The 25,263-nt window shown below is 36.3% G+C and overlaps 1 protein-coding gene across 7 annotated transcripts in view; it reads left to right on the top strand.

Moving 5' to 3' along the window:
• PEX5L (peroxisomal biogenesis factor 5 like) overlaps positions 1 to 25,263 on the top strand; it is a 261,179-nt gene that overhangs the window by 218,062 nt on the left and 17,854 nt on the right. For all 7 annotated transcript variants that reach the window (XM_051983221.1, XM_051983218.1, XM_051983216.1 and 4 more), the window contains one exon: positions 24,756 to 24,872. In XM_051983221.1, the coding sequence (XP_051839181.1) occupies positions 24,756 to 24,872 (117 nt within the window). The remainder of the gene's footprint in view (positions 1 to 24,755; positions 24,873 to 25,263) is intronic.

Genomic DNA, 25,263 nt, shown 5'->3' with positions numbered 1-25,263 from the left:
CAGCTTGAGGATACCCAAAGGAGGTAGTAGAAGACTGAAGGAAGAGGCAGGAGATCACAAAGACAAATCTCAGCTATCTCAGTTTTGCCTAAGGCTGGCCTGAAGTGTCTATCCTATTTTTAACAATCTCTGGGGAAAACAATTCAAAAACTTTCCTATCTCAGCTACATCAATGTCTCTCAACTGTTACTACCTGGATATGGTGGTGGGGTTTTTCTTCCTGATAGCTAATCTTAAATTCTTTCTGTAGAAACTGAAAGTCTTTTCTTCTTGCTTGGTGATGAGGAGGGGAAAAAAGCAAATATTAGTCTTCTGCTAAACATCCTTTCACATACTTAGGACACCCCTTCAACTTTCTTTTCTATAAGCTAAATAATCTCATTCCTTAATTCTTCCCTCAAAACTTCTATTTTTCAAGGTTTTCATGGTTAAAAAAAAAAAAAGGTTTTCTATTTCTGAGCTATATCCTAGTAGAGAACATATTTTCTTTTCAAAATCATATTTAGTTCTAAGAACTCATGATGTAATGGAAGGGATACTAGATGCAGAGGAACTGGATTCAGATCTAACCTCAGCCATTTAGATCATATATGACTCTAAACAATTCAATTAAACTAATGAACATTTATGGAATTCCTAGTGTTGGCTGGCTATAGAAAATAAAGACAAAAATTAAAAGCACCCCCTGCTTTCTGGGAATTTAGAATCAGGTGGGAGACACAATTTAGAAACAGGAAGTATAAGATAATCCAGGGTGGCTAACCCTGTGTAAAATGTTTTCTACAGGGAGTAGCAGGTGGATCATGCTGAACTAGGCATCTTTCAGGGGAGGTTATGAGAATTTAGTTTGGAAACAATTTATAAAGGACTTTAAATGTCAAGCTGCATTTTATTCTAAAGGCAGTAGGGAGTCACCAAAGTTTATTGAGCAGAAGAGTAACATAGTTAAATCTGTGCTATAAAAATATCAATTTGTTAGATCACAGCATTTTAGAGCTAGAGCTGGAAAGGCATCAGGAGCCATCTGTTCTACTTCCCCCACCACTACCATTTTACCAATGAGGAAACGGAGGTGGTTTTTTTTTCCCAGAGCCAGTGCTCCTTCCATGAACCACATTGCTTGTGTCAGACCTGAATTAAGAATGTTTGTGTTACAAGCGAACAGGAAAAAAAAGAGATGAAAAAGATATGTATGTGGCTCTGATGTAAAAAAAAAAATGGTTTGAGCAGCACTGAAATACTGCAAAATTATTCCAGTTCACCTAACCTTTTCAAAGTTAATAAATAAAGTGGCTGCAGCAGGATCCCTGAGATTTTCAAAGAAATTGGTGTGTTTTGGATAATTCATTGAATTGTGTTGATGGCAAAGAATCTATTATAGCAGTTGAACTGCACTTTTCTGCCAGTGTTTTTTTTTCCTGCTGCTCTGACATATCAATAGCTTCTCTGGGGAGCAGTTTGAACGTCTGAAGCTTTGACGTTATCCAGAAAGACTTTTCATTTCTAAAGGAATAAGTTCTGAGCTCTACAGGAGAGGGAATTAATGGTTTATTGAACTAAACTCTGATCTAGGAATGAGGAACCACAAATTCCATTCCTAGCTCTGCCTCTGATCTGTGGCTTGACTGTGACTAAAAACCAAGAACCCCTGAAAGGAACCTTTGACCTCATCAACCACAAACCCTCATTGGGCAGATAAAGGAATGGAAATTCAGAGAGGTTAAAGCAGTATCTGGCATATAGAAGGTGCTTAATAAATGCTTGTTGCTCTTTTGGTTACTAGATATTTAGTGGTAGACCCCAAACTAGAATCCAAGGATTCTGATTCCTAATGAATTTAATGCAATCAATCAGAAATAAGTGAAGAATGATGAAGGAATCAAGTTAATTCGACTCCAAAAACATTTATATGCCATATATTATGTTCTCAGAATACAAAAACAAAAAAGAGACAAATCCTGCCCTCAAAGAGCTTATATTCTATTAGAGAAAAACATGTATAAGATCAAGTTAATATAAGACATACACAAAACCAATCAATACAGAGTAATTACAAGGAGGACTGACAGCTGAGGGGAATCCAAAGAGAACTGAAAGAGAAAGCATTCTGGGTGGGGGGAAGCTTGTACAAAGGCATGAAAATGGGTGACAGAGAATGAGAAATGAGAATGAGAAACATCATGAAGACTAATTTAATCAGAATATAGAATTTGTAAGGGAAAGCAATATGTGAGTAGCCTAGAAGGCTAGACTAGAGTCGTTTGTAAAATGCTTTAAATATAAAACAGGAATTTGTATTCTATCCTAGAAGCAATGACAATCACATTGTAGCTTCTTCTTTCCTTTCTTGCTTTCTTTTTTTTCTTTGAAAAGCTTTTCTTTTTGGCAAGCAATTAGGGTTAAATGACTTACCCAGGATCACACAACTAGCAAATGTTAAGTGTCTGAGTCTCATTTGAAATCAGGTCTTCCTGACTTCAGGGGCTGATGTTCTATCCACTGCGTCATCCAGCTGCTCCTCCGGGTAGCTTCTTAAATAAGGGAGAGGTGAGATTAAACATTCAATTTACAAAATTGATTAAGCACCTGTGGGCTAGATATTTTGCTAATTCAGAATGAATGCAACAGTCTGGGAGCCTTCTAGATATAACAATGGTCCACTTGAGGTGCTAGACTGTCTGTTGCTACTTGGCTATTATTGGTAGCTCTTCATATTCACTGCAACGCTAACCCGATGTGTCTGAGGAACAAAAAATAAATGAGAAAAGAAAGAAAATAAGGATGAATTAATCCTCCTGCTTTTATTCATTTTAGAAGCATTTAGAAAATATCTACTATGTTCCAAGTATTATTCTAGATTCTGGGGATTCAAAGGATAACCAAAATAAACCCTGCCCTCAGGAAGATTACAGTCTACATTATTTTTTTAAGATGTAAAAAATTTTAGGCCACATCTTTTCCTCTTTGGGGAAGGGGTGGACATGGAATCCAGAATTCTTGGAAATCTATAATTGCACAACAACTTAAAAGTCTGACAGAAGGGCCTGAAGGTTTGGAGAAGTTAGGTCATTTGTCCCAGGTCACATAGTTAAATATGGCAGAGGTCAGAGTCAGAGCTAGGACTCTGTGATTTACTTTCTATCCCCAGTGATGTGCTGCAATATCATTTATTGTATCTTCTAAGGAAAATTTCATTCTGAAAAAAAAAAAAAACTTTCAATCCCATCACAGCATCAGTGAGCTTGCTCAACTCAATCAGATCTTAGTTTGTAAAAGGGATCTACATACTCAGCACTTGAAAGAAAACAAATTTTGTATTTCCAAAAAAGCTTTTGAGTTCTTAAAACATATTCCCAATCCACAAATTACCCTGGACTCACATTGTTCCTCGCCTGACTCCCCCTCCAATCAGTTTCCAAGTCTTGTTGATTCTATCACCACACATTTCTGAGATTTTTTTTCCATTCACACAATTACACACTATACCCTAGGCTTTCATCACACCTGAGTTCAGTTTGGAATTTCTTAAGATTCTCATTTTTTCAGTTGAAAACTAATTATTTTTAGTACTTTCTACAGTCCAATCCCTCTTACAGCTCAAAGGAACTGGTCTGAAAGCAAATATAGTATGTTTGCAGTACATTTTCTCTCAATACTTAGTTAAAATGTTGCTGCTATAATTATCCAGGAGAATGACTTTTTAATTATTCAAGTGTCACTACAGTAGAGCTGAGACCCAGTGCTTGACCTTTCCAATTTTCTTAAGTCAGCAATGTTCCTCAGCTTCTAAATATCCTTTTTTAAAAATAATCTTGAGCCTTTGCTGCAAAAGAACAAAAAAAAAAAAAAACCATAATAACTATCCTTTTAATTGCGAGATTTAAACACTATTGTTTGACCCAAGATTTGTGGACAAGAAATAGGAGAAGGAAATCAGCATGTACTTATTTTGCCATTTCCCATTAGTGCCATTTCGCCTCAGCTGTCAATCAATAAGGATTGATATTGGAGAAGGAGGGCAGGGAGAGAGGGAGGAAGGAAGGGAGAGAGGGAGGAAGGAAGGAAGAAGGAAGGAAGGAAGGAAGGAAGGGAGAGAGGGAGGAAGAAGAAAGGAAGGAAGGAAGGAAGGAAGGAAGGAAGGAAGGAAGGAAGGAAGGAAGAAGGAAGGAAGGAAGGAAGGAAGGAAGGAAGGAAGGAAAGAAACTAAATATTTGCTTTAAGAGTTTCAAGAATGGAGACAGAGAGAGAGACAGAGACAAAGAGATACAGAGAGACAGAAAGAAAAAGGGAAGAGAGAGAGAAAGAGAGAGAGAGAAAGAGAGAGAGAGAGAGAGAGAGAAAGAGAGAAAGAGAGAAGAGAGAGAGAGAGAGAGAGAGAGAGAGAGAGAGAGAGAAACTTGCTTTAAATAAAAAGAGATTGTTTCCAAATAAGTAGTCCTGTGGGTGAGTTCGAAAACTTATAGACATTTGTTCATATTTGCCTTGGGTGAAACTGATGCAAATAATAGAAAGGAAGCTGAGATGAGACCTCTCCTCCCCCATATTTCTAAGTATTAGACACCTACATCATCTCAGAAAACTAGAAGAGGACAGAAACAGGTTAAAAGTAAAAAGAAAATTCTGCTCCATTTGTGTTTCCGCCCAAAGCAAGTTGGTCTAGAAAGCAGGGGGTTGATTCCTAACCCAAAGAACAAACACAATTAGAGAATCAGGCAGAGGTGGGGTGATCGAAGGCGTCTTATGATTCATAAAGTTGTGGAGCTTTTAGTGCTGGAGATACAAATATGAAAAAGTATAATTTGTGCACTTAAGGAGCTCTTAGATAAATAGGTCAGATACAAGGGAGAATCTGATGGGGCTGAGGAGAAATCCAGAAACCATGTTATAAGTGAATTTGAGGGAGGCAAGATCTTTTTCAGCTGGAGAAATCCTACTAGCTCTATCTCCCATCTCAATACATTTCCCCCATGCTTGGTGCCCCTCTCCCTTACATCCCTTAATTTCTGACTTCTTTCAAGAATTAGATAAAATTCTTCCTACTTCAACAGTCTTTTTCCCATTCCTCCAACCATCATCATCATCATAATAGCTAATGTTTATGTAGAACTTATTGTGAGCAACATAATTACTCTAAGTACTTTATAATCATTTCATTTGATCATCACAACAGCCCTGGGAAGTAAGTGCTATTATTATTCTCATTTTACAGACAAACAGACAGACTTTGACATATCCAGGATTATACAAATAAGGAAGTGTCTGAGGTCATATTTGATCTCAGCTGTTCCTGACTCCAAACCCACTACTCTATCCACTATGTCACTTAGCTGTTCTATCCCTTCTCAGAGTTCTTATTCCTCTGTATATATTTTATATCGACCTAGTTGTTTACATGTTGTCTGTCCCCATTTGATTGAAAGCTCCTTGAAGATAGGGACTGTTCTTACCTTTTTTAACCTGATGGTTGATGTAGAGCAGAGAAGCCAAAAACACTGATGAACTGAAACACCCACATTGTAGATGAGTTCTCGATAAGAATATTGAAGTCCCTGTAGGTTATGGCTGAAATAGGGCTGGAGAGACAGATTCAAAATACTAAAGTCACTAAGGAAAACTGGAGGAGGCCTTGGAAGTGTTTAATAGAGAGAAGAAGTAGGAATCCAGAAAAAAAAATGATATAATCAGAGTACATAAATCTCAAAGAAATAGTAGACAATTAAGAATCAGAGATGCAAAGGTGTGGCTCTTCATATTACAAATAAGAAAACTGAGACCAAAAAGCAGAAATAATTTGCCTTAGGACATACAGGTTGTAAGTAAAAGATATGGGATTTAAATCTGACTCAAAAATCTTGGGATGATTAGGTAACACTGTGGATAGAGCTCTGGGTGTGGAATCAGGAAGACCTGACTTCAAATCCAGTCTCAGACATTTACTAGCTGTGTGACACTTACCAACTCATTTAACTTTGCTTGCCTCAGTTTATCCAACTGTAAAATGAGCTGAAGGAAAAGACAAACCACTCCAGTATCTTTGCCAAAAACAAACAAACAAACAAACAAAAACCTCAAATGGGTTCATAGAGTCAGGCATGACAGAAGTACCCAAACCTTTCTATTTTCTACTATTCTATTTTCTGACCAATCTCAGGAAGAATCCCCTGCTGCTGGCCATGGCTGTGGGTTCCTGAGGGGAGCTTTGAAGCAGCCAAGTTCTCCTCCCGTCAGGGAAGTCATCCTAGAACAGCTGCCACAGCTCTGGGGGGCATCAAGTGGGCTGTTGTCATGGTAGTCTGATGGACACAGTGTACATTTGCTAGCCAGTAATGGTTCCTGCCTGCAGTCTCAGACCATATCAACTCAGATGACACATTGAAAGAGAAAGACAAACAGTTGTTCAAACATCACTCACATGAAATAAGATGTTTACTTTCCCAAAAATAACTTCAAATGTTCAATAAGGGTGAAAACTAATCTTAAAAGGTTTTTATTCATTTTAAATGGTCCAGAACACTTTTTTATTATCGATCAACATTTCTGAATGATTTCTTTGTGCGAGACATCTTCCCTCTATTCTGTTCCCTTTCTACTGCATCTATCTTATATGTACATAGTTATTTGCAGTTTCTCTCCTTCATTAGAATGCTAACCCCTTAAGAGGAGGGATTTTGTCTTTCTTTGTATTCTAAACACCTGATACATAATAGTTATTCAGTTGTGTCCAACTTTTCATGATTCTATTTTGGGCCTTCTTGGCAGAGATGCTATAGTGGTTTGCTGTTTCCTTCTCCAGTTCTTTTTACAGATGAGAAAACTAAGGCAGACAAGGTTAAATGACTTATGTAGGAACACACAACTAAGAGTGTTGGAGGCTGTATTTGACCTCAGGAAAATGAGTCTTGTATTAAGCATTGGAATAGTACCTTCCTTTCAGGAGCTCACATTCTAATAAGGGTACAAGAGAGAGGGACAGACAGAGACAGACATAGAGACAGAGGGTGATAAAGGCAGAGAGATACAGACAGAGAGAGACAGAGACACAGAAAGAGACAGAGACAAAGAGACAGAGAGATTAGAATTATACAGATAATAATAACTAATAACAAACAATTATATAGCATTTACTATATACCAGTCACTGTGCTAAGGATGATCAGAGAGGGAAGACATTAGAGAAAGAGATTCGTAAAAGGCTGTTGCCAAAATCCTAATGACTGATCATAAGGATCTGAAGTAGCATGCTGTGTGAGTGTAGAGAGAGTAAGAGAGATACATTAAAGATGTCAGGGAAGCAGAATCTCCAAAATTTGGTAACCAATTGGCTGTGAAAGAAGAAGGAAGAGTTGTGGATGACTTCCAAAATATGTATAGCTAAGTCCAGAGTAACTGGAAGGACAGTGTTCCCCTTAATAGAAATAGGGAGTGATAGAAAGAGATAGATTCTGGAGGAAAGACAACAAATTCTGTTTTGGACAAGTTGAATCTGAAAGGTCTATACTTTACCAAATTGGAAATAACTAAAGTTGGTGATGCAGGACTAGATTTTAGGAAAGATGTAAGAGCTCTATATTGTTTAATCATTTTATTATGTCCAACTCTTTGTGACCTCAATTGAGATTTTCTTGGCAAGATATTGAAGTAGTTTGCCATTTCTTATTTAGCTCATTTTACAGATAAGAAAACTGAAATAAACAGGGTCAAGTGATTTGTCCAAGATCACAGAGCTAGTAAATATCTAAAGTCAGATTAGAACTCAGGTTTTCCTGATTCCAGGTCCAGTACGCTGTTCATTGCACCACCTAGCTGACCCCAAATCTGAAAAAAAAATGAAAATTATTAGATACAAAGATACATATATCTATCTATCTATCTATCTGGCAATGCTTAATATGTCTCTGGATTATACTACTTAGACAATATATTTCAAGAAATATGAACAGTCCCCCATTCCACATCAGAAACTCTCCAAAAAAATGCCCACTTCATGAAAATGAAATTATTTGTTTTGTTTGTTTGTTTCTCTGGGCCTGTGATTTCATCAATTAAAGAGAACTCTCTCTCTCTAGAAACTCTCCCTCCCTCGTGTCCATTTACGCAGATCAGCAACTCATCTGAAACTTACCATTTTACAGCCTCTAATTTGTTTTTTAATGTGCTGGCTAGCTTTTTGGCACAGATTTTGATAGCATCCATTTCATAGCTGTGCCCAATCATATAAGGGTTCTGAAAATGCTTACAAGCACAGATTTTTTTTAAATTTCTAGTCCTTCTTTGCATCTGTAATCAAATAATCGAAACTAGAAATGAAGAAAAGTATAATTTCTTCTGCAGTGCTGTATTGGATTGTGTTGAACTGAGAAATAAGAATGATGAGATTTCTTTGGTGCCAGCCGTTTGTACACCCAACACCTGGCACATCATAAACAATATATTACTTGCTAACTAACTTCACTAAGTGTTAAGGACATATTGAAAAAATTGAAACGGTCCCTGCCTTCAAGGAGCTTATGGGTAATGGAGACAAAGCCTAATACTGAGGGAATTGAGGGGGTCAGTACAGCAAATAGTTAATTGCTGGAATGGAGTGGACCATAGTGACACTGTTTTGCACCTCTATTCTGAAGCTAGCTGAATTTCTATTCAATTATGAGTCTAATTCAACTTCTGTCTTTGAGAAAACTTTATTTGATTGTGGGAATTGGAAGAAAATATTAATGTATCCTTTGAACCTAGTTGTACATGACTGGGAAGCTGGACCACCACTTCATGCTGCTTAGAGACCCTTAACTAAGGGCATAGGTTATGCTGACCAGAAACCTACCAGATCCAAAGATTGATGTAAGGAGTTTTCTCACAATTGTATATCTCAAGCAATCCATATGTCTTATCTATGGCATACTAATCCATCAGTTATTATTTTCATGTTCCCTTATTATTTCCAGGTACTTGGGGAGGGGGATATCTTTTTTTTAATTCAAGGAATTGCACCTGTATACTCTTCCCTTCTGGACATGGAAAATTTTTATCTTTCATCCAATTAGAAGTCATATTATCTAATTTGCACTATTTTATATATATGAATTCTGTCTATCCTTCTCTTTGAGGCACAACTCTAGGCTAACAAAGGAGTATGGTCCTGATTTATTAGGCAATTAGCGTGCATTGCTTTAATATATTGATATACTTGGAAAATCAAATCTTTGTTTTCCTCAGTCATTTTACATTTCGCCCACTGTAATACCTACTAGGTGCCTAATACATGCCTGTTGACTAGACTGACCCCATGCCCTTGGCAGGGTATTCAGATTACAAGTTTTATTTTGCCTCTTCTCTCTTCCTTTATTTTGCTGCTGGGTATTGAGTGGGAGATGTAGCTGTCTGAGGGCTGGCATTTCTAGAGCCTACAAACTTTGGCAAAGAAAGCCATTTCTAGCACACTCTGAATTAATATTGGGGGCAGCCAATAAATCAAAGCACAGAGCAGAATTTAAGATAATTTTCTAGTTATCAAGAATTAAACAAAGATATTTAGGAGTGATTTTGGAAGCTGTCTGGTTGCCAAAATACCATACACAAGCCAAATATTAATTCCAAGGTAACATAACCACCTTTTCCTTCCCACCTCAAGCACATTCTCCAAGTTCTGGGTTGCTGTGTTCCTGGCTGCTGTTCAGAACCCTTTCTCTGTGGTTGAGTCAGCCTACTTCATTTTGATGCCAAAGAAAGCAGCTTCAACTATTTTTCTTGCTAATAATTCAAAATGGATCAAAGCTGGGTCTTTATCTAAATTTTCATTCTTCAGTAATTGAAATTGATAAGTCAGCCAAGAGAATATTGGTACTCCTATAACACAAGATTGACCATGTCACTCCCATACTCAAGAAGCTTCAAAAGTTTCTGATAACCACTAGGAAAAAATTCAGATTCCCTTGTTTGGCAATTAAAACCCTTTACAATCTGGCTCTAATCTACCTCAACAAGATTACATGACTCCTTTCAAGAAATTTATATTCTAACCAAACAATGATACTTATTTTTTTCTTGTATTCAACATTCTATCTACCATCTCCATGCCCTTGCATGGCCTATTCCCCTTGTCTCTCTCCTCACTCCATCTTAGGAATATTTGCTCCCTCCAGGAGAGTTTCTAAATTCCTTCAACCAATTGACTGAAAAGACTAGATAACTCTGACAAAACAGCTTTCTAGATTCCCCTAATTATTACTTTATTTCTCAAAAATTATTTTGAATTTATTTTCCATATGTTTGATGTATGCTTATCTATGGGCATATTGTTATCCCAATTCAAAGTCTCAAATTTCTGGGAACTCTTGTTAAACTTATGTTTGGATTAGAGAGAGTATATGTGTGCTGAATAGAATGCTGGACTTGGAGTGATGGCAGCCTTCATTCAAAACTTGTCGCTACTATAATGAGCTGTGTGGACTGATTTAAACTTTCTGAACCTCAGTTTTCCCACCTATAAAATGAGGAAAATAATAAAGCTAGTACTTCTCTCCCTTAAAGGACACTTATTATGATATCAAATTAAGATGAGATGCACAAAGTTTTTTGGAACCCATTATCAGTTTTTATTACTTAGGAAAGAGATCCTAAGATAAAATTATCATCCAGCCAATTGGAATTATCCAATAAACCAATTAATAACTATTCTTTAATATTGAAAGTTCTTTTTCAATTATTTCCTTTTAAAATTACTTTTCCATTGATACTATGATTTGTATTCTCTTAAAGAGCTGTTCATCTTCTTCCAAGTTCTATTTCTTTCTTTTCCTCAGACCATACAAAGATTCACTGTAACACTGATTTTCAGAGAAAATGTGTTGTACAGAGTCATGATGGCTAAGTGGAGATTAGTTTCTCTAGGTGCAAAAGATCACATGTGGACATGCCATCTTTAGGAAACTCTCAGCCTTCCATTGTTGCTTCCAAAATATTCATATCAAAAGTTTTTTTCAGCACCACCTTGAAATTTACTGTGTGTTCAAGCAAACACTAATAACACTGACCCATTAAAACAACAACAACAACACAAATGTGTATCTACTTTCTCTGTTATCAACAGTGCTGCTAAGCGTGGTAGATGGCATGAAGTTCCTTAACTACTTGAAATCCATGTGGCTGGTCATATAGAGTTTAAATTCATAGATCCCCTTTCTCAGAACTGGAGAGAGACCTCAGGAGTTATCTAGTCTATCCCATGTCTGAACATAAACTCATTCTACAACATCCTGACAGATAATCATCTGGTTTTTATTTGAAGATCAATAAAAGGATAGATTTCAAGAAGGAAAGATAGAGTTCTTCTAAATCAATTTCTTCTACTTTTAGATAATTCTAATTGATAACAAATTTTTCTAGACCTCAAATTTAAATTTACTTATTTGCATCTTCAGTTTCTGGTTCTATCCTCAAGAACAACAGAGAAAAGCTAATATTTCTTCTGACTTAAAACCCTTGAAATACTTGAAGACAATTAATCTTGTCTTCACCGGGTATTTTCCTTTTCATACCAAATAAACCCATATCCTTCAACAAGTCATATACATCCCAAACTATTCTCTATCTTTGCTTTTCTATTCTGACTATTATTTCCATCTCATCCCCACCAAAACCTAGGGCTTTGTCTGTCCCTTGGCCCCCTAGCTCTGATAGGTGAGATTTTGCCTTATCTTGGTGGTTTCCAGGCCTTCACATTCCTTCCTCACCAGTTCCATGCCATGTCCCTTTCCACCTGCTTTTATATAGAGTTCTCCCTCATTAGAATACAAGCTCTTTAATACAAGGACTATCTCATGCATCCTCCATGTTGAATGAAGTACTTGGAATATTTTAAGTATTTAACTAATGTTCTATCTCATAATAGGAATCTGAGGCCCTGTACTATCATGTTTTATTCCTAAAATACGTTATTCAAAATTGAATATAATCAATCAGATTTGACCTGTCCAGAGCAGAGTATAGCAAAACCATTACTTTCTTGTTCCTAGACACTATACCTCTCTCAATGAAATGTAGTGATCAATTATTTACCACAGTAAATGGAGTGCCCAACTGGAACTCAGGAGGACTCTTTCTGAGTTCAAATCTGGCCTCAGTCTCTTACTAACTATGTGAGCCTGGGTGAATCACTTAACATCAGTATCCTAATCTGTAAAACGAGCTGGAGAAGGAAATAGGAAAGTTCTCCAATATCTTTGCCAAGAAACTCCAGTGGAGTCATAAACAGTCATACAGAACTAAAAGAAAAATGACTAATGAAATCTAATGCTACATTAACCTTCTTGGTTCTATTTTGCATTATTGATTCATTTGTACCTTTCAAGTAACTAAGCTCCCTAAATTCTCTTCAGACAACTTGTTACTTAGCAATTTCTTCCCCATCTTTTAATTTTGATGTTGATTTTTTGACTTAAGTATAGAATTTTACATTTATTCCTGTTAAGTTTTACTTTACTTGATTCAGGAAAATGTTCTAGCTTATGGAGAAGTGCATGCTGAATTTGTTATCTAGTATGTCAGTTATCCTTCTCACATCTGCATCATGTGAAAATTTGATAAGCATGCTATCAATATCATCAAGGTTATTATTGAAAATATTAAACAGTTCAGCACCAAGGAGAGCTCCCCGGGGCATTTCACTAGAGTCCTCTGTGCAAAAGAATATTATAATAATAATAACAAAAAAATTGATATGTAGTATTTGAAAGTTTGCCAAGAAACGTACAGACATTTTCATCATCCAATGATGTTATGAGGACCAGACTATGGGGATTATCATCCCTGCTTAAAGATGTGAATCAAACTCATACAAGTATCTGTCCATGGTCATTTAGCTAGTAAATGGATCTTGAATCACAGTTTGGATCTGATTATTCTATCAGTTTCAAATCCACCTTACTTTAGAGTCATCTGAGCCAGAGTGATCAAACATGAAGTTTGTAAGAAGTAATACTCCCAAAGACTTTTCTAAATTGATATGCTACCTATAAAGAATATTATGTATGCTTTAGTGCCCATGTTTGTATTTGAGTTTGACACCACTAGCCTATATATCATCACCTTATTCAGAAGAGATTTTGATTCTGATAAGGGATTTTTGTCAAGGAATTTATCATGTTTGTTGTTTTAGGAAGAGTGAAACCATATATTTTTTCATTGATTGTTGCCTCTAAAATAACTTTTAGGGGGTTATGTTTATTTATCTGTATATATGTTGCTCTTCCAATAAAATGTAAGTAAGAGTTGAGGGCAGTCTTAAAACAACTGGCTCCTTGATGAGAAGCCTTCTCAGGTGACCCACCCCCACCCCCTACTCCACTGACAAAAAACATTTTTGAATATCTTTCATGATATTTATTCAAGGTGGATGTTATTTGTGTCCTGGAAGCTGATACATTTGTGGACTAGAATCCACAATTGTTGTCCACTCTCAGAAAAAAAACAAAAACAGATTTGTGTCTTCTAAATAGCAAAACTCAATTAAAGATTTGCTTTGTACCAAATAATGTATTGATTCCCATGGTTACAAAGGCAAAAACTAACAGTCCTTTCCTTTAAAGAGCTTATGTTCTACTGGAAGGACAACCTATATGCAAATAAAGAAATACATACAAAAACATCATTTTAGGGGGCAGTAACCACTGAGAGAATAAAAACATGCCTTTTGAAGGAAATGATGCTTGATCTGAGCTTGAAAGCTCACTAAAAGGTTGAGATGAAGAGCACATTCCAGGAACTGGGGACAACATTACAAAGGCACAGACATGATGTAGGGTTATGTGTAGGGAAAAGCAAGTGGACTAGTATGGCTGAATTTAGGGTGTGCAATGGGGAGTAAAGTGTAATAATCCTGGAAAGACAATCTGCTGCCAGATTGTAAAGGGATTTAAATGTCAAAGAAAGGAATTTGTATCTTATCCCGAAGACAAGAGGGAGTCACTAGGGACTCTTGAGTGCAAAAGTGACTTATGGTTTAGAAACATCACTTTTTAAGTTATGTGATGGATGAATTGGAGTGGGAAGAAACTTGAAGCAGGGAAACTAATTAAGAGCTATTATGCAAGTATAGGTGAGAGATAGCTTAGCTATAATCAGATACCATTGATCATCATCTGGCCTCAATAAAGGGAAAGTGCCCAAGAGGAAGTGGAATATCCTTTGAAGGCTTATTTATTCCATACAGATAAATTCAAATACAGACATTTATTAAACATCTATTCTATCACAGACTAGCTGTATGTATCTGACCAAGCTACTTAACCCATATATATGTACATGTTGTTTTCTCCAATAGGATATAAGTTTCTTGAGTGAAAGTACTATTTAATTTCTATGTTTGTAAAACCAGAACTTAAGAGAGCCTGGCTTAATAAATAATTAGTTGATTAAGTCTCAGTTTTTTCATAAAATCTTACAGCTAAAGGGTTGTTATGAGGTTCAAATTGATAATGCTATTTTAGCATTGTGCAAACTTTTAAAAAACTACATAAATGTCAGTTAACGCCATTGTTGTTGTTACTCTATGCAAAGTTCTGTGATAGAAAAAACCAGTTATCCAATCTTTATCAGATGTACCTAAGCCCAGCCTGAGACAACAACGTCTGTCCAAGGTGCTAGTACCATCAGTGAGTTTCATAATATATTTTTAAGCATTTTACTGATTTGATTGCAGAAATTATCTAAGCTTACCACTTATTACCATAAACCTAAGCTCATAAGAAATTGCTGTTTTACAGAGGCACAAAAGTCAACCAGTGCTTTCAAATGAACCCAATTCCATATGGGCCACCAGACTTTTTTCTTTGGTTCCTTATGATTCACACTTCCAGTCACTGTGCCAATAAGGGGGATGGCAGGAGAGAACACTCTTGGATTTTTTCTTGAGAAAACTATTCTTTGGTCTCCCATCTCTAAATGATCCTTCTCAAATCTTCAGTCTAATTATTCTCATGTCTCATCTTATTCTTTATTCCTCTTTTCATTGTCTCCCATCTTTCTTCCATACTAATAATCTATTGGCATACCACAGTGCATGAGTTGCTGGCTGTTCTGTTTGTGAATCTTCCAGTCACCTGCCTATGGGGAGGAGGGGTATAGGGGCCTCTGTACCAGAGGAAACTGGAAATTTTGGAAAGAAGCAGGAGCCAGAAGCATTACTATTATTGCTATTATTATTCATTTTCAAACTATGCTTTCTCCAGGGGAAGTTTGAGGAATTTCTTTAGCTAGAAGATCTGAATTATAATATTCTGAATTGTTGACATTTTCTTCTGAATTTTTCAAAATTGTTTACCTTAGACTTAGGGAAAAGAATGGTGATCCTGGCATGGATTTAGATCCTACCTCTGACATTTGTTACATTACTATGTCATTTATTAATCATTAATTTTCCCATCTCATCTTTAAATTGTAAGAGTTGGACTAAATAAAATCTCTTGAATTCTATGTCTATGATTTAGTAAATTTGGGGGTAACTCCAAATCAATATTGCTTTTGGATTGGAGTTATGATTTAAGAACTCCTGATGAGGAAACTCACTCTGTCAGTGCAGAGAAAAGAGTATATACCAGAGAAAAAATGTCTCAAAGAACTTCCCGGGGTGGAACTGAGAATTTAAATTATTGTCTCAAGATTTAACATGGTGACTTGAATCCAGGCATTCCTGGATTCAATACCCAAAACAATATTAATATAACAATTATTTATTGATACCAATAAAGTGCAAGATGCTGGCCTAGGTGCTTGCTAGAGATGGTAACATAAATAAGACATAATATCAGTCTTCAAGAGGCTCTCAGCATGGCAAAGGTGATAAAATTTTAAAAGTATACAAACAGTATCAAATAAAATACAACAGGACATGATAATGGCACAGGAGAGGCATGTTCTAGGAGAGATGCTTCTTTCTAGTATCAACAACTCACAAAGTCATAGCATCTCAGGGCTGGAAGGAACTTCAACACTATACAGGTCAACTTGCATATGACTGAGATTCTCCCTGCAGTATCGTCAATCAGTGGTTAAACAGTCTCTGCTTAAGGACCTTCACAAAAGGGGCTCTCAATCACCCCAGAGGACAATCTGGTCCACTTTTGGTTGCTCTAAGTAGGAGGAACTTTTTCCTGAAATTGTGTCAAAGTTAGCCTCTATAACATCCACTCACTGTTCCCACTTCTGCCCTTTGGGCCAAGAACAAGTCTAATCTCTTTTGTAGGAGTTGGCCTTTCAAGACAATTTCCATGACTCCATCCTGCCAAATATTCTCTCTGCTTAGATAATCCATAGCACCTTTAATCAATCCACATGTGTCATGGACTCAAGGCTCTTTATGATCCTGATTGCCTTCCTATAAATCCTCTCTAACTTGTCAATGTCCTTCCTTAACAACTAAATGCACTATTCCATAAATGGTCTGACTAAGACAGAATAAAGATCAGCAATTAATTATTAAATTCAATAGTTTATTAAACTCAATTGTTTAAGAAGCCATAGAGCATGAATTTTTATTCTTGATCTAAAACATGTTCTTGGCTCATGCAGATGGGATATGTGTGGGAATTGATTTTTATTAATGTTATGGACCTAAAACTCCAAGGCAGTAAAGATACCTAGACTCCTAAAAGAGTTTGTATATTGCTATTGTTCAGTCAAGTCTGTTTCTTTGTGACTCCTTAAAGATGTCTTCTTGGAAAACCAGGATTGGTTTGCCATTTCCTTCTCCAGTGGATTAAGGCAAACAGAGGTAAAGTGACTTGCTCAGGATAGCTAGTGAAATGTCTGAGGCTATATTTGAACACAAATCTTATTGTCTCCAGACCCAGTGCTTTATCCTCCGAGCCACATAGCTACCTCTAAGAGCTGATATATAACCATCTTCTAATATGTCCTTTGGCAGCCCAACCTTAAAAGTGAATTGAACTTGTCATGCTAATTTCCCTTTGAATTTCATAATCTTAATGGATTTACATAACTCCATTTTTATTCTTTAATTTCTCAGTCAGAGACTGTGATCGATGATAAGAGAAAAATACTTCTCTGTGCTTTGATTTCCTTAGTACTTGAGTTCTGCGGGTATAGCTCTAGGGAATTTTATTTCCTGCTTTGTTCTCTAAGGCTGAGGTGGGTGGATCACTTGAACTCAAAAGTTCTGAGTCTATCTAGTGTCTGTATTAAGTCCAGCACCAATACAGTAAGCCCAAGAGTAGGAAAAAGAGTAGTTTTCCCCTTCTTTCACTAAGGGGAAAATTAGCCCATGCCAGACTCTGAGCAAGGCAAAGTTTCTGTGCCCAGCAGCAGTGGGCTGTTCACTAGTCTTCCATCCTGAGCAAGATGTAAAAATCCAAGCTCAAAAAGAATAGTATTGGGCTAAATGGCAACTATGATCACTTTCAGTTCTAAGAGGTTCTTCATATCTCCAAGTTCAAGCCTGATTCATCCTGGTTTGAATATTTTAATCAAAATACCATATGAAACAAAGATGTGGATCCATTTCCAATATTCCAAAACAGTTGATTAAAAATTAACAAAGTTATGTACCACATGTGATTCAGCTAGAATACAGATTTAAATCAGTAAATCCATCTTAATTACCCAGAGAGTTGGAAGCCTGTTGAAAATGCTATTTGCAACAACCAGTAGTGTGGGAGCTCATTTGTACAAAAAGACAAACTTGCGAGGTAGTGTGATATCATAGAAAGATTGCTTAACTTGGAATCAATATGAACCAGGTTCAAATCCTGTGTCTTACACTTCCTGACTCTGACATTGGTCAAGTGACTTTATCTCTCTGAGCCTCAGTTTCCTCATTTATAAATTAGAACCTCTAATACGGGTAGTCACTGATTTTGAGACTCAAATAAGAAAAGCATTCTGCAAACTTCAAAGACCTATGTAAATGTGAGATATTATTAAGTGTAACAAATCCATCTCAAAATGTGGTTAAGCTTTTTGCCAACACAAGCAGCCAAAGAGCTATGTTTCCTTCTTACACCCTTCTTACACTACATTAAATGGCTTACTCAAGATCTCTAGGGATGATGAGCCAGGAATAGTTCAGACCAAGAATAAGCAGTTGCTCATTCAGGCATGCTATGAAACAGCATGAGAAGCCTTCTGCCCTAAGTACTTCTGCTGCCCATTGGTTCCTCAACCTGGAATCCAATATTATTCCTTCTCCCCTGGAATTCTTGAGGGCATCCTCTGAGTGCTGAAATGCAAAGACTTGATTTGTCTTGCCCACTTCCCCTGGGTCTCCCAGAGCTGCCCGAGCAGCAAACCACTGCAGAATGAGATTTTTAGATAAATGTCATCCCCCACTCTGGTTTTATTACTGACATACTTCACTATTTATTTCTTTGCCTGTCTTTCATTCTGTGTGTGCGTGTGTGTCTCTGTCTCTCTGTGTGTCTCTTTCTCTGTCTCTGTCTCTGTCTGTGTCTGTGTGTGTGTGTCTCTCTCTCTCTTTTTTCAATCATGTTTTTCATTCTGTATATGTGTATGTGTTTGTCTCTTTCTTGTCTGTCTCTGTCTCTCAGAGAGAGGAGGAGAAAGAGAAATATTCTAGTACATAAGAAAACAGGAAATACAACTAAATAGAAATGAAGAGTCCTTTTGTAGGTGTGTTTTAATCAAGTTTAATAACAAAATAATAATGATAAATAATAACAAAGTCCAGATTCTTTTCCGAGAGAGATCTTATCTATAAATGGCAAGTTTTCCCAAAAGTGACACCATAGGATTTAAATAAAGCTAGATAGGACTTTAGAGCTCAATGAAAAGAAACAAGTACTGGTATTGGAGTCAGAAAATTTGATGTTGAATCCCAACTTTCCCACCCAATACCTGTGTGACTTTAGGTGACTCATATAATGTCTCTGGACCCTGGTCTTTTCATTAGTAAAATGAGGGGATTGGGCTCTCTAAGTTTCATTTCAACACCAAAGCTATTCTTATTTAGTATTCATTTTGCAGATATAAAAATGAAAACAGAGAGAGTTTCAGTGCTTTGTCCAAAATCACACAAAATTAAAATAGACACATGTGCCAGTGAAGGGCATGATGGTACAAAGGAAAGAATATTGTATTTGTAGTTATATGATTTAGATTTAAATCTACCTTGGCACTCACTACCTGGGTGACCTTTGGTAAGTTAACTCCCACAAACCTCAGTTTCTGTATCTGTCAAATAAAGGTATTGAGTTGGATGACTTCTAAGAGTCCTTCTAGTTATCTAAGATTGCTACAATCTATAATCTTATATTAGTTTTCCCTAAAGGTCTTTGCCTTGCATATCACCTGACTTTTTGGGAACTATAATAATTATAATTAAAAATAGTGATAGCAATAACTTACATAATTCTTAAAAGTTTGTAAAGCTAATGGAGGGGAAGAAAGGGAGGAAAAGGGGAATGAGTGAACCTTATTCTCATTAGAAATGGCTCAGAGAGGAAATAACACACACACTCAATATACATATGGAAATCTATCTTACCTTGCAGGAAAAAAAAAAGGAGAGGAAGGGAATACAAGAAAGGAGAAAGGTGATAGAAGGGAGACATATTGGGTGAGGATGTCATCAGAAGCAAAAACACTTTTGAGGAGGGACAGGGCAAAAGAAGAGAGAAAAGAATGGAGATAATAATAGTAACTGTGAAAAGAATTTTGAAGTAAGTCTCTCTGATGAAGGCCCCTTTCTCAAACATATAGGGAATGGAGTCTATTATTTATATATATACATACATACATATATTTATATTTATATATATATATATACATATATATATACACATACATACATATATATATATGAGCCATTCCCACAATTGATAAAAAATCAAAAAGATATGAAGTTTTCCGGTGAATTGATCAAACTATTTATAGTCATATGAAAAAATACTATTGATTGGAGAAATATAAATCAAAACAATTTTGAGGTACCTATTAGATTGGATAAAGGGCCAGAAAAAGAAATGACAAATGTTATAGGGAATGTAAGGGAAATGAGGCATTAAGATATTGTTAGTGGAATTGTGAACTGATCCGCCCATTCTTTAGAGCTGTTTGGAACTATGCCGAAAGGGCTATAAAAACATGCATACCCTTTGATTTAACACTACCACTGGGTAGTAGTGTGTATGTATACTATGTAGTATGTATGTACACTATGTAGTATGATGTATCTCAAATGTGATTTTCAAAAAGGAAAAGGACTTAGGACAAAAATAATTATAGTAGCTCCTTCCTCAGGATAAAGAATTGGAAATTGAGATGAAGCTCACAGTTGGGGAATGGCTGAATAAATTGTGGTATGATTATGATGGAGCATAATAAATGCATATTAAATATTGTAATGATGGAAAGTTTCCAAAAGAAGATGAGACTTGAACTAAGCATGGAAGGAAAGGAATAATTTAGATAAACAAGAGGGGTGGAGTGAGCAAGTCAGGGGGAACAACTTGAAAGTTAACTAATGAAAGTGTTTACATCATTATAGATTTCTAAAAATTGAACTATTTATCACCTATAGCGGAAATGTCAAAGAAATCTATGAGGTTTCCCAGAACAACCAAAAAAATCAATAAATAACTCCTTTCACTCATGTCTGGAAATTTAAAAAAATATATTCAAATATGCTCAGCATTTTCTGAAATTGATTAAAATAGAAGTGTGTGCTGATTGGGCCCCCATGAATGAAGTCTGGATTCCAAAACAGGATTGAAATTGATTGCAGTAAGAGTAAACGACTGTAATTAGATGAAGGCTGAACAGCAAACCTTAATTAGTGAGAGGTGGCTCACTTTAAAGGCTAAAAGTAAATACTGATGGGGCTGATTCAGGGAGCAGCTTGACAGTCTGCCTCAGGTAAGCCTCCGGGTCTGCCCTGAAGGTCCCTTTTGTAGATCAATTGCTCTCCTATTTCATTAGATGAAAAAAGTGGTCATGTCATCCCCTGAGCCTGAATATACACTGCAATAGGAATTTTGCAAAGAGGGATCCCATCCTGAAGGGGTCCAACTTGCTGTAAATAACAAAGCATCTCACAGGGGAAAAGCAACTGCCTTAAAATAAATGCTGTTTGAAATTACCTGGCAGCTGCTTCTTCAGCGTCAGTAAATATTACAAAATCCATCGATTGACTTTTGGGTTGTCTAGTGCATTTTTATTTTAGCAGACAAGAAAAGATCTTACTTTTGCTTACTATGATTGTATGTATCTGGGGGAGGGAGGGGTTAATGTGGAATCCCCAAATGCCCAATTCGACTTAATTTTTATTATTTTTTTTCTAATAGGAGTTAAAGACTACTAATTTTGCTCTAAATAACATTAAAGTTCTATGCTGTGGGGCTTTAAGATTTTGAATCAGTCAATTATGCAATAGATATTTATGAAGCACTTTCTCTCCTAAGCACTGGAAGGCAAAGAAAGGCAAAAACAATGTCTACCCTCAAGAAGCTTACATTTTAATGGGCAGGCAGAATGTAAACCAATAAGTTCATTTAAGACACCTGTAGAGTAAATGGAAAGTGATCTCAGAGACAACAGTTTATTTTAAGGATCCTTCTTGTGGGGATCTATGAAGATCCCCCAGACCTATTTTTTTTTATAATATTTTACTTTTTACTCAATTACATGTTAAAACAATTACTTAACATTAGATTTTTTTAAATAAAATTTTGGGTTCCAAATACAATCCTTCCCTTCCTCCCTCCCTTCTTGCCCTCTTCTCTGAGGTGGTAAACAATCTAATATAAGTTATATGTGTGCAATTATGTAAAACATTTCCATATTAATCATTTTGTATAAAAAAGCAAGGGGCAGAGACAGAGAGAGATGGAGAGAAAGAGAGAGAGGAGGAAAGGAAGGAAGAAAAGGAAAAGAAAAAGGGGAAAGGGGAAAGAGAAGGGAAGGGAAAGAAGGGAAAAGAGAAAGAAAAAGGAAGGGAAGGGAAAGAAAAGAAAAGGGGAAGGGAAGAAGGAAGAAAGGCAGGAAGGAAGACAGGAAGTCAGGAAGGCAGTCAGGAAAGAAGGAAGGAAGGAAAGAAGGAAGGAAGGAAGGAAGGAAGGAAGGAAGGAAGGAAGGAAGGAAGGAAGGAAGGAAGGAAGGAAGGAAGGAAGGAAAAGAAAGAAAATGCTTTAGTCTGTATTCAGACAATATCAGGTCTTTCTCTGGAGGTGGATAACAGGCTTCATTATGAGTCCTTTGGGATCGAAACCACTGTTATTAGAATAAATTCTTTCCAGAGCTAGAACTAGGGGGAAGCATTTGTTCCAGAGTGCTGAAATCTTGGAAGCCTGTATAGCTTTTGTACTTCTTAAGCAGTAGAAACAATATGATTCAGCACCTAGGTCAATCAAACATTTATTAATCACTTACTATATATGTGCTATCTACTGGGCTAAGTATTAGAAATACAAAAAAAAAATCAACATTGTGTGCTCTCGAGCATTTTTTTTCAGGGGAGAAAATAATGTACATAAATAAATATGTATAAAACATGCAAAATGACTACAAGGTAAGTTCTGTAGGGAAGAGAAGGTGCTGCCAGCCGGGGATATTGAGGAGATTATATATAAAAGGTATTTACAGTAACAATTAGTTAAAAATAGGAATAAATAGGAAGGTACCAGATGGTTGTCTTCATTCCATCTTCCCCCAACTCAATCATTCTGTCCTAGGTGGATAATTTCCTGCTACCTTTTCCAGTCGTGGTCTCCCCAGCTACAAGCCATTGGTATCCAGGAATCTCTCCTCCCTCCCGCACAGAGCCTTATGTCTTAACGTCTAATGTCGCTGCTACAATCTTTCTTCTCCCACCTCACACTTAAATGAATTTGTTTTTTAAAGTTGATTTTAAAGAGCTGTTCATGCTATTTGCCTTAAGGGCCAGTATCCTAGTAAAAGCTCCTATTCTTCCTTCTATACAAATAGAATTGTTATCCCCACAGGCTGCCCCTGAGTGGAGGGTCTCAAAAAGAGGAATCCTTCTGTACTGCAAAGTAAGATGTTATACAACTAATGGGAAATTTAGCACAAAACCTGCAAGTGGCCTAAAGCAAAGCACATATATTTCCCTAGATAGATTAAATCAGATTAAAATGAAAATTAAGGGTTTCTTGAAAGAATAAAGGGAATGTTACTTAAGGTAAATGACTACCCTAGAATGGGATGAAAGAAAATGAAAGGAAAAGCAAGGTACAATCCCAATGACTTTGCCTTTATAATGGCAAAGGGGGACAGCTTATAAGCAGCTGGCATATAGGAGAATCACATATCTTTAAGTCATAGAGTTGTGAGGAACTTTGGGTCAATCTCCCAACCAATTCAAGAATCCCTTCTCTTTTTTAGCATCACCTAATAATTGTTTCATACATTATACTGATTTTTTTCCTTTTGCTAAATTACTTGGGACCACTCTCAGAGTATGGGATCAAGGGAATTAGTTATGCCAGGAACAATTTTGAGTGCAGGGTCCCTTTCCAAAATTTCACTTGGAAACAACATCTTGTACCTTCCTCTACCACTAGAAGGGTACCTGTGTTCAAGGCTTTCCTTTCCATTTTATAGCCATGCAATTCCATGCTTGTCATTTTCCTTCATGTAGCCTTAATTTGTATACCTGTAAAATGAAGAAGTTGGATTGTGTGGTCTCTACCATTCTTTCTGTGTCTCCATGGTTCTCTAGAACAAAAAGTGTTCAACAACTGCCTTTCCTGCTCCTCAGAAATAAGATTTTATGAAATCCTTGATCTTTGGATAGTATTAGTTAAAAAGGTCTTTAGTCATCAAACATTATGGACATCCAGTTTGCCTTGGAATCAGAAAAATTTGGATTCGAATCTTCCCTCTGATATCACATTATTAACGACAATTCCTTTAGTCTCTAGGAGATTCTATTCCTCATCTGTAAAATTGACGTAATATGAGCACCAATGTCACAAGATTATTGCAATCATCAAATGAGATAATATGTATAAAGTGCTTCACAAAGTTTAAGGCTCTATGTAAATGTTAAATGCTATTATTGCTATTACCACTAATAACAACAACAATAATAGTAACAGTAATAATGTTAATGACTCACCAGGATGCTCCTCTATCGGGGGAACAATGAAAGTGGCCTTAGAGTAACATTCCTTCCAGCTCCATCTGGACTACACTTCAATTTTGTTCTACAAGTTTTCAATTTTCATCTCATCAAACTTTTATTTTTTTCTTTTATTTTTCAATAAATTTTCATTTTTTGAAATACATGTAAAGAAACTTTTCAACCTTCATTTTTATAAGAATTTGTTTTCTAAATTTTTCTCCCTCCCTCCCTCCCTTACCTTCCCCCTCCTCAAGACAGCAAGCAATTTGATATAGTTTAAATATTTGGGATCTTTTTAAACATATTTCTATATTTGTCATGTCAACAGACTTTTCTTTGCCAGGAACTATGCTAGATACTGAGAATACAAAAACAAAATTAAAACAATGCATGCCCTCTATTGGGGAAAAATAACACATACCTTAAAAAAATAAGTACAAAATAATACATGGAACAATTTCTAGGGGAAAGCACAAGTCAAATAATAAGGGTGGTATGTTAATAAAATTGAACACAATCAAGGCCCAATGAAAGAAGAAGATGGAGAGAGATGCAATCTCAGGAGAGATGAGACTGACAAGGATGGGTACATGAAAAAACATTTTCTGGCCAATCAACAGCCTATTCTATGTTCTCTGTCTCCTAGTCAGACACAGAGTTTTGGGACAAGATGCAAGCAGAATGGGAAGAAATGGCTCGAAGAAACTGGATATCTGAGAACCAAGAAGCCCAAAATCAAGTGACAATTTCAGCTAGTGAAAAGGTAATGAACAAATGTAGGATTTGAATAGTACCATCCATGTTTCTCATCCTTTATTGTATACATCTATTCCATTCCATCCTATTCCATAAGTATATCTTAAGCATCAGGCTTTGGCTAGGTATGAGAATGAAACCACACAGGCTTTGCTTTAGAGAAGTGTGCATTTTAGTGGGAAATACAACATGAATATAGGTCTTTAAATGCAGGAAATATTGAAGATAATCAGAAAAGTCTTCCAAAAGGGGGTTATTTGTCAATGCCCTAAAATATTACCACTATTTTGGGGGAAAGTCTGAAATTAAAACAGGAAACTAGTATTTTAAAAATGAGGTAGAGGGAATGTTGGTTGTTGTTTTCTTGGAAAAGCCAAAAAAATCACTCCCATTCATCT

This window comes from Antechinus flavipes, chromosome 3 (assembly GCF_016432865.1).
Source record: "Antechinus flavipes isolate AdamAnt ecotype Samford, QLD, Australia chromosome 3, AdamAnt_v2, whole genome shotgun sequence".
Lineage (NCBI taxonomy): Eukaryota > Metazoa > Chordata > Mammalia > Dasyuromorphia > Dasyuridae > Antechinus > Antechinus flavipes.
This window is presented reverse-complemented; position numbering and strand designations above follow the sequence as displayed.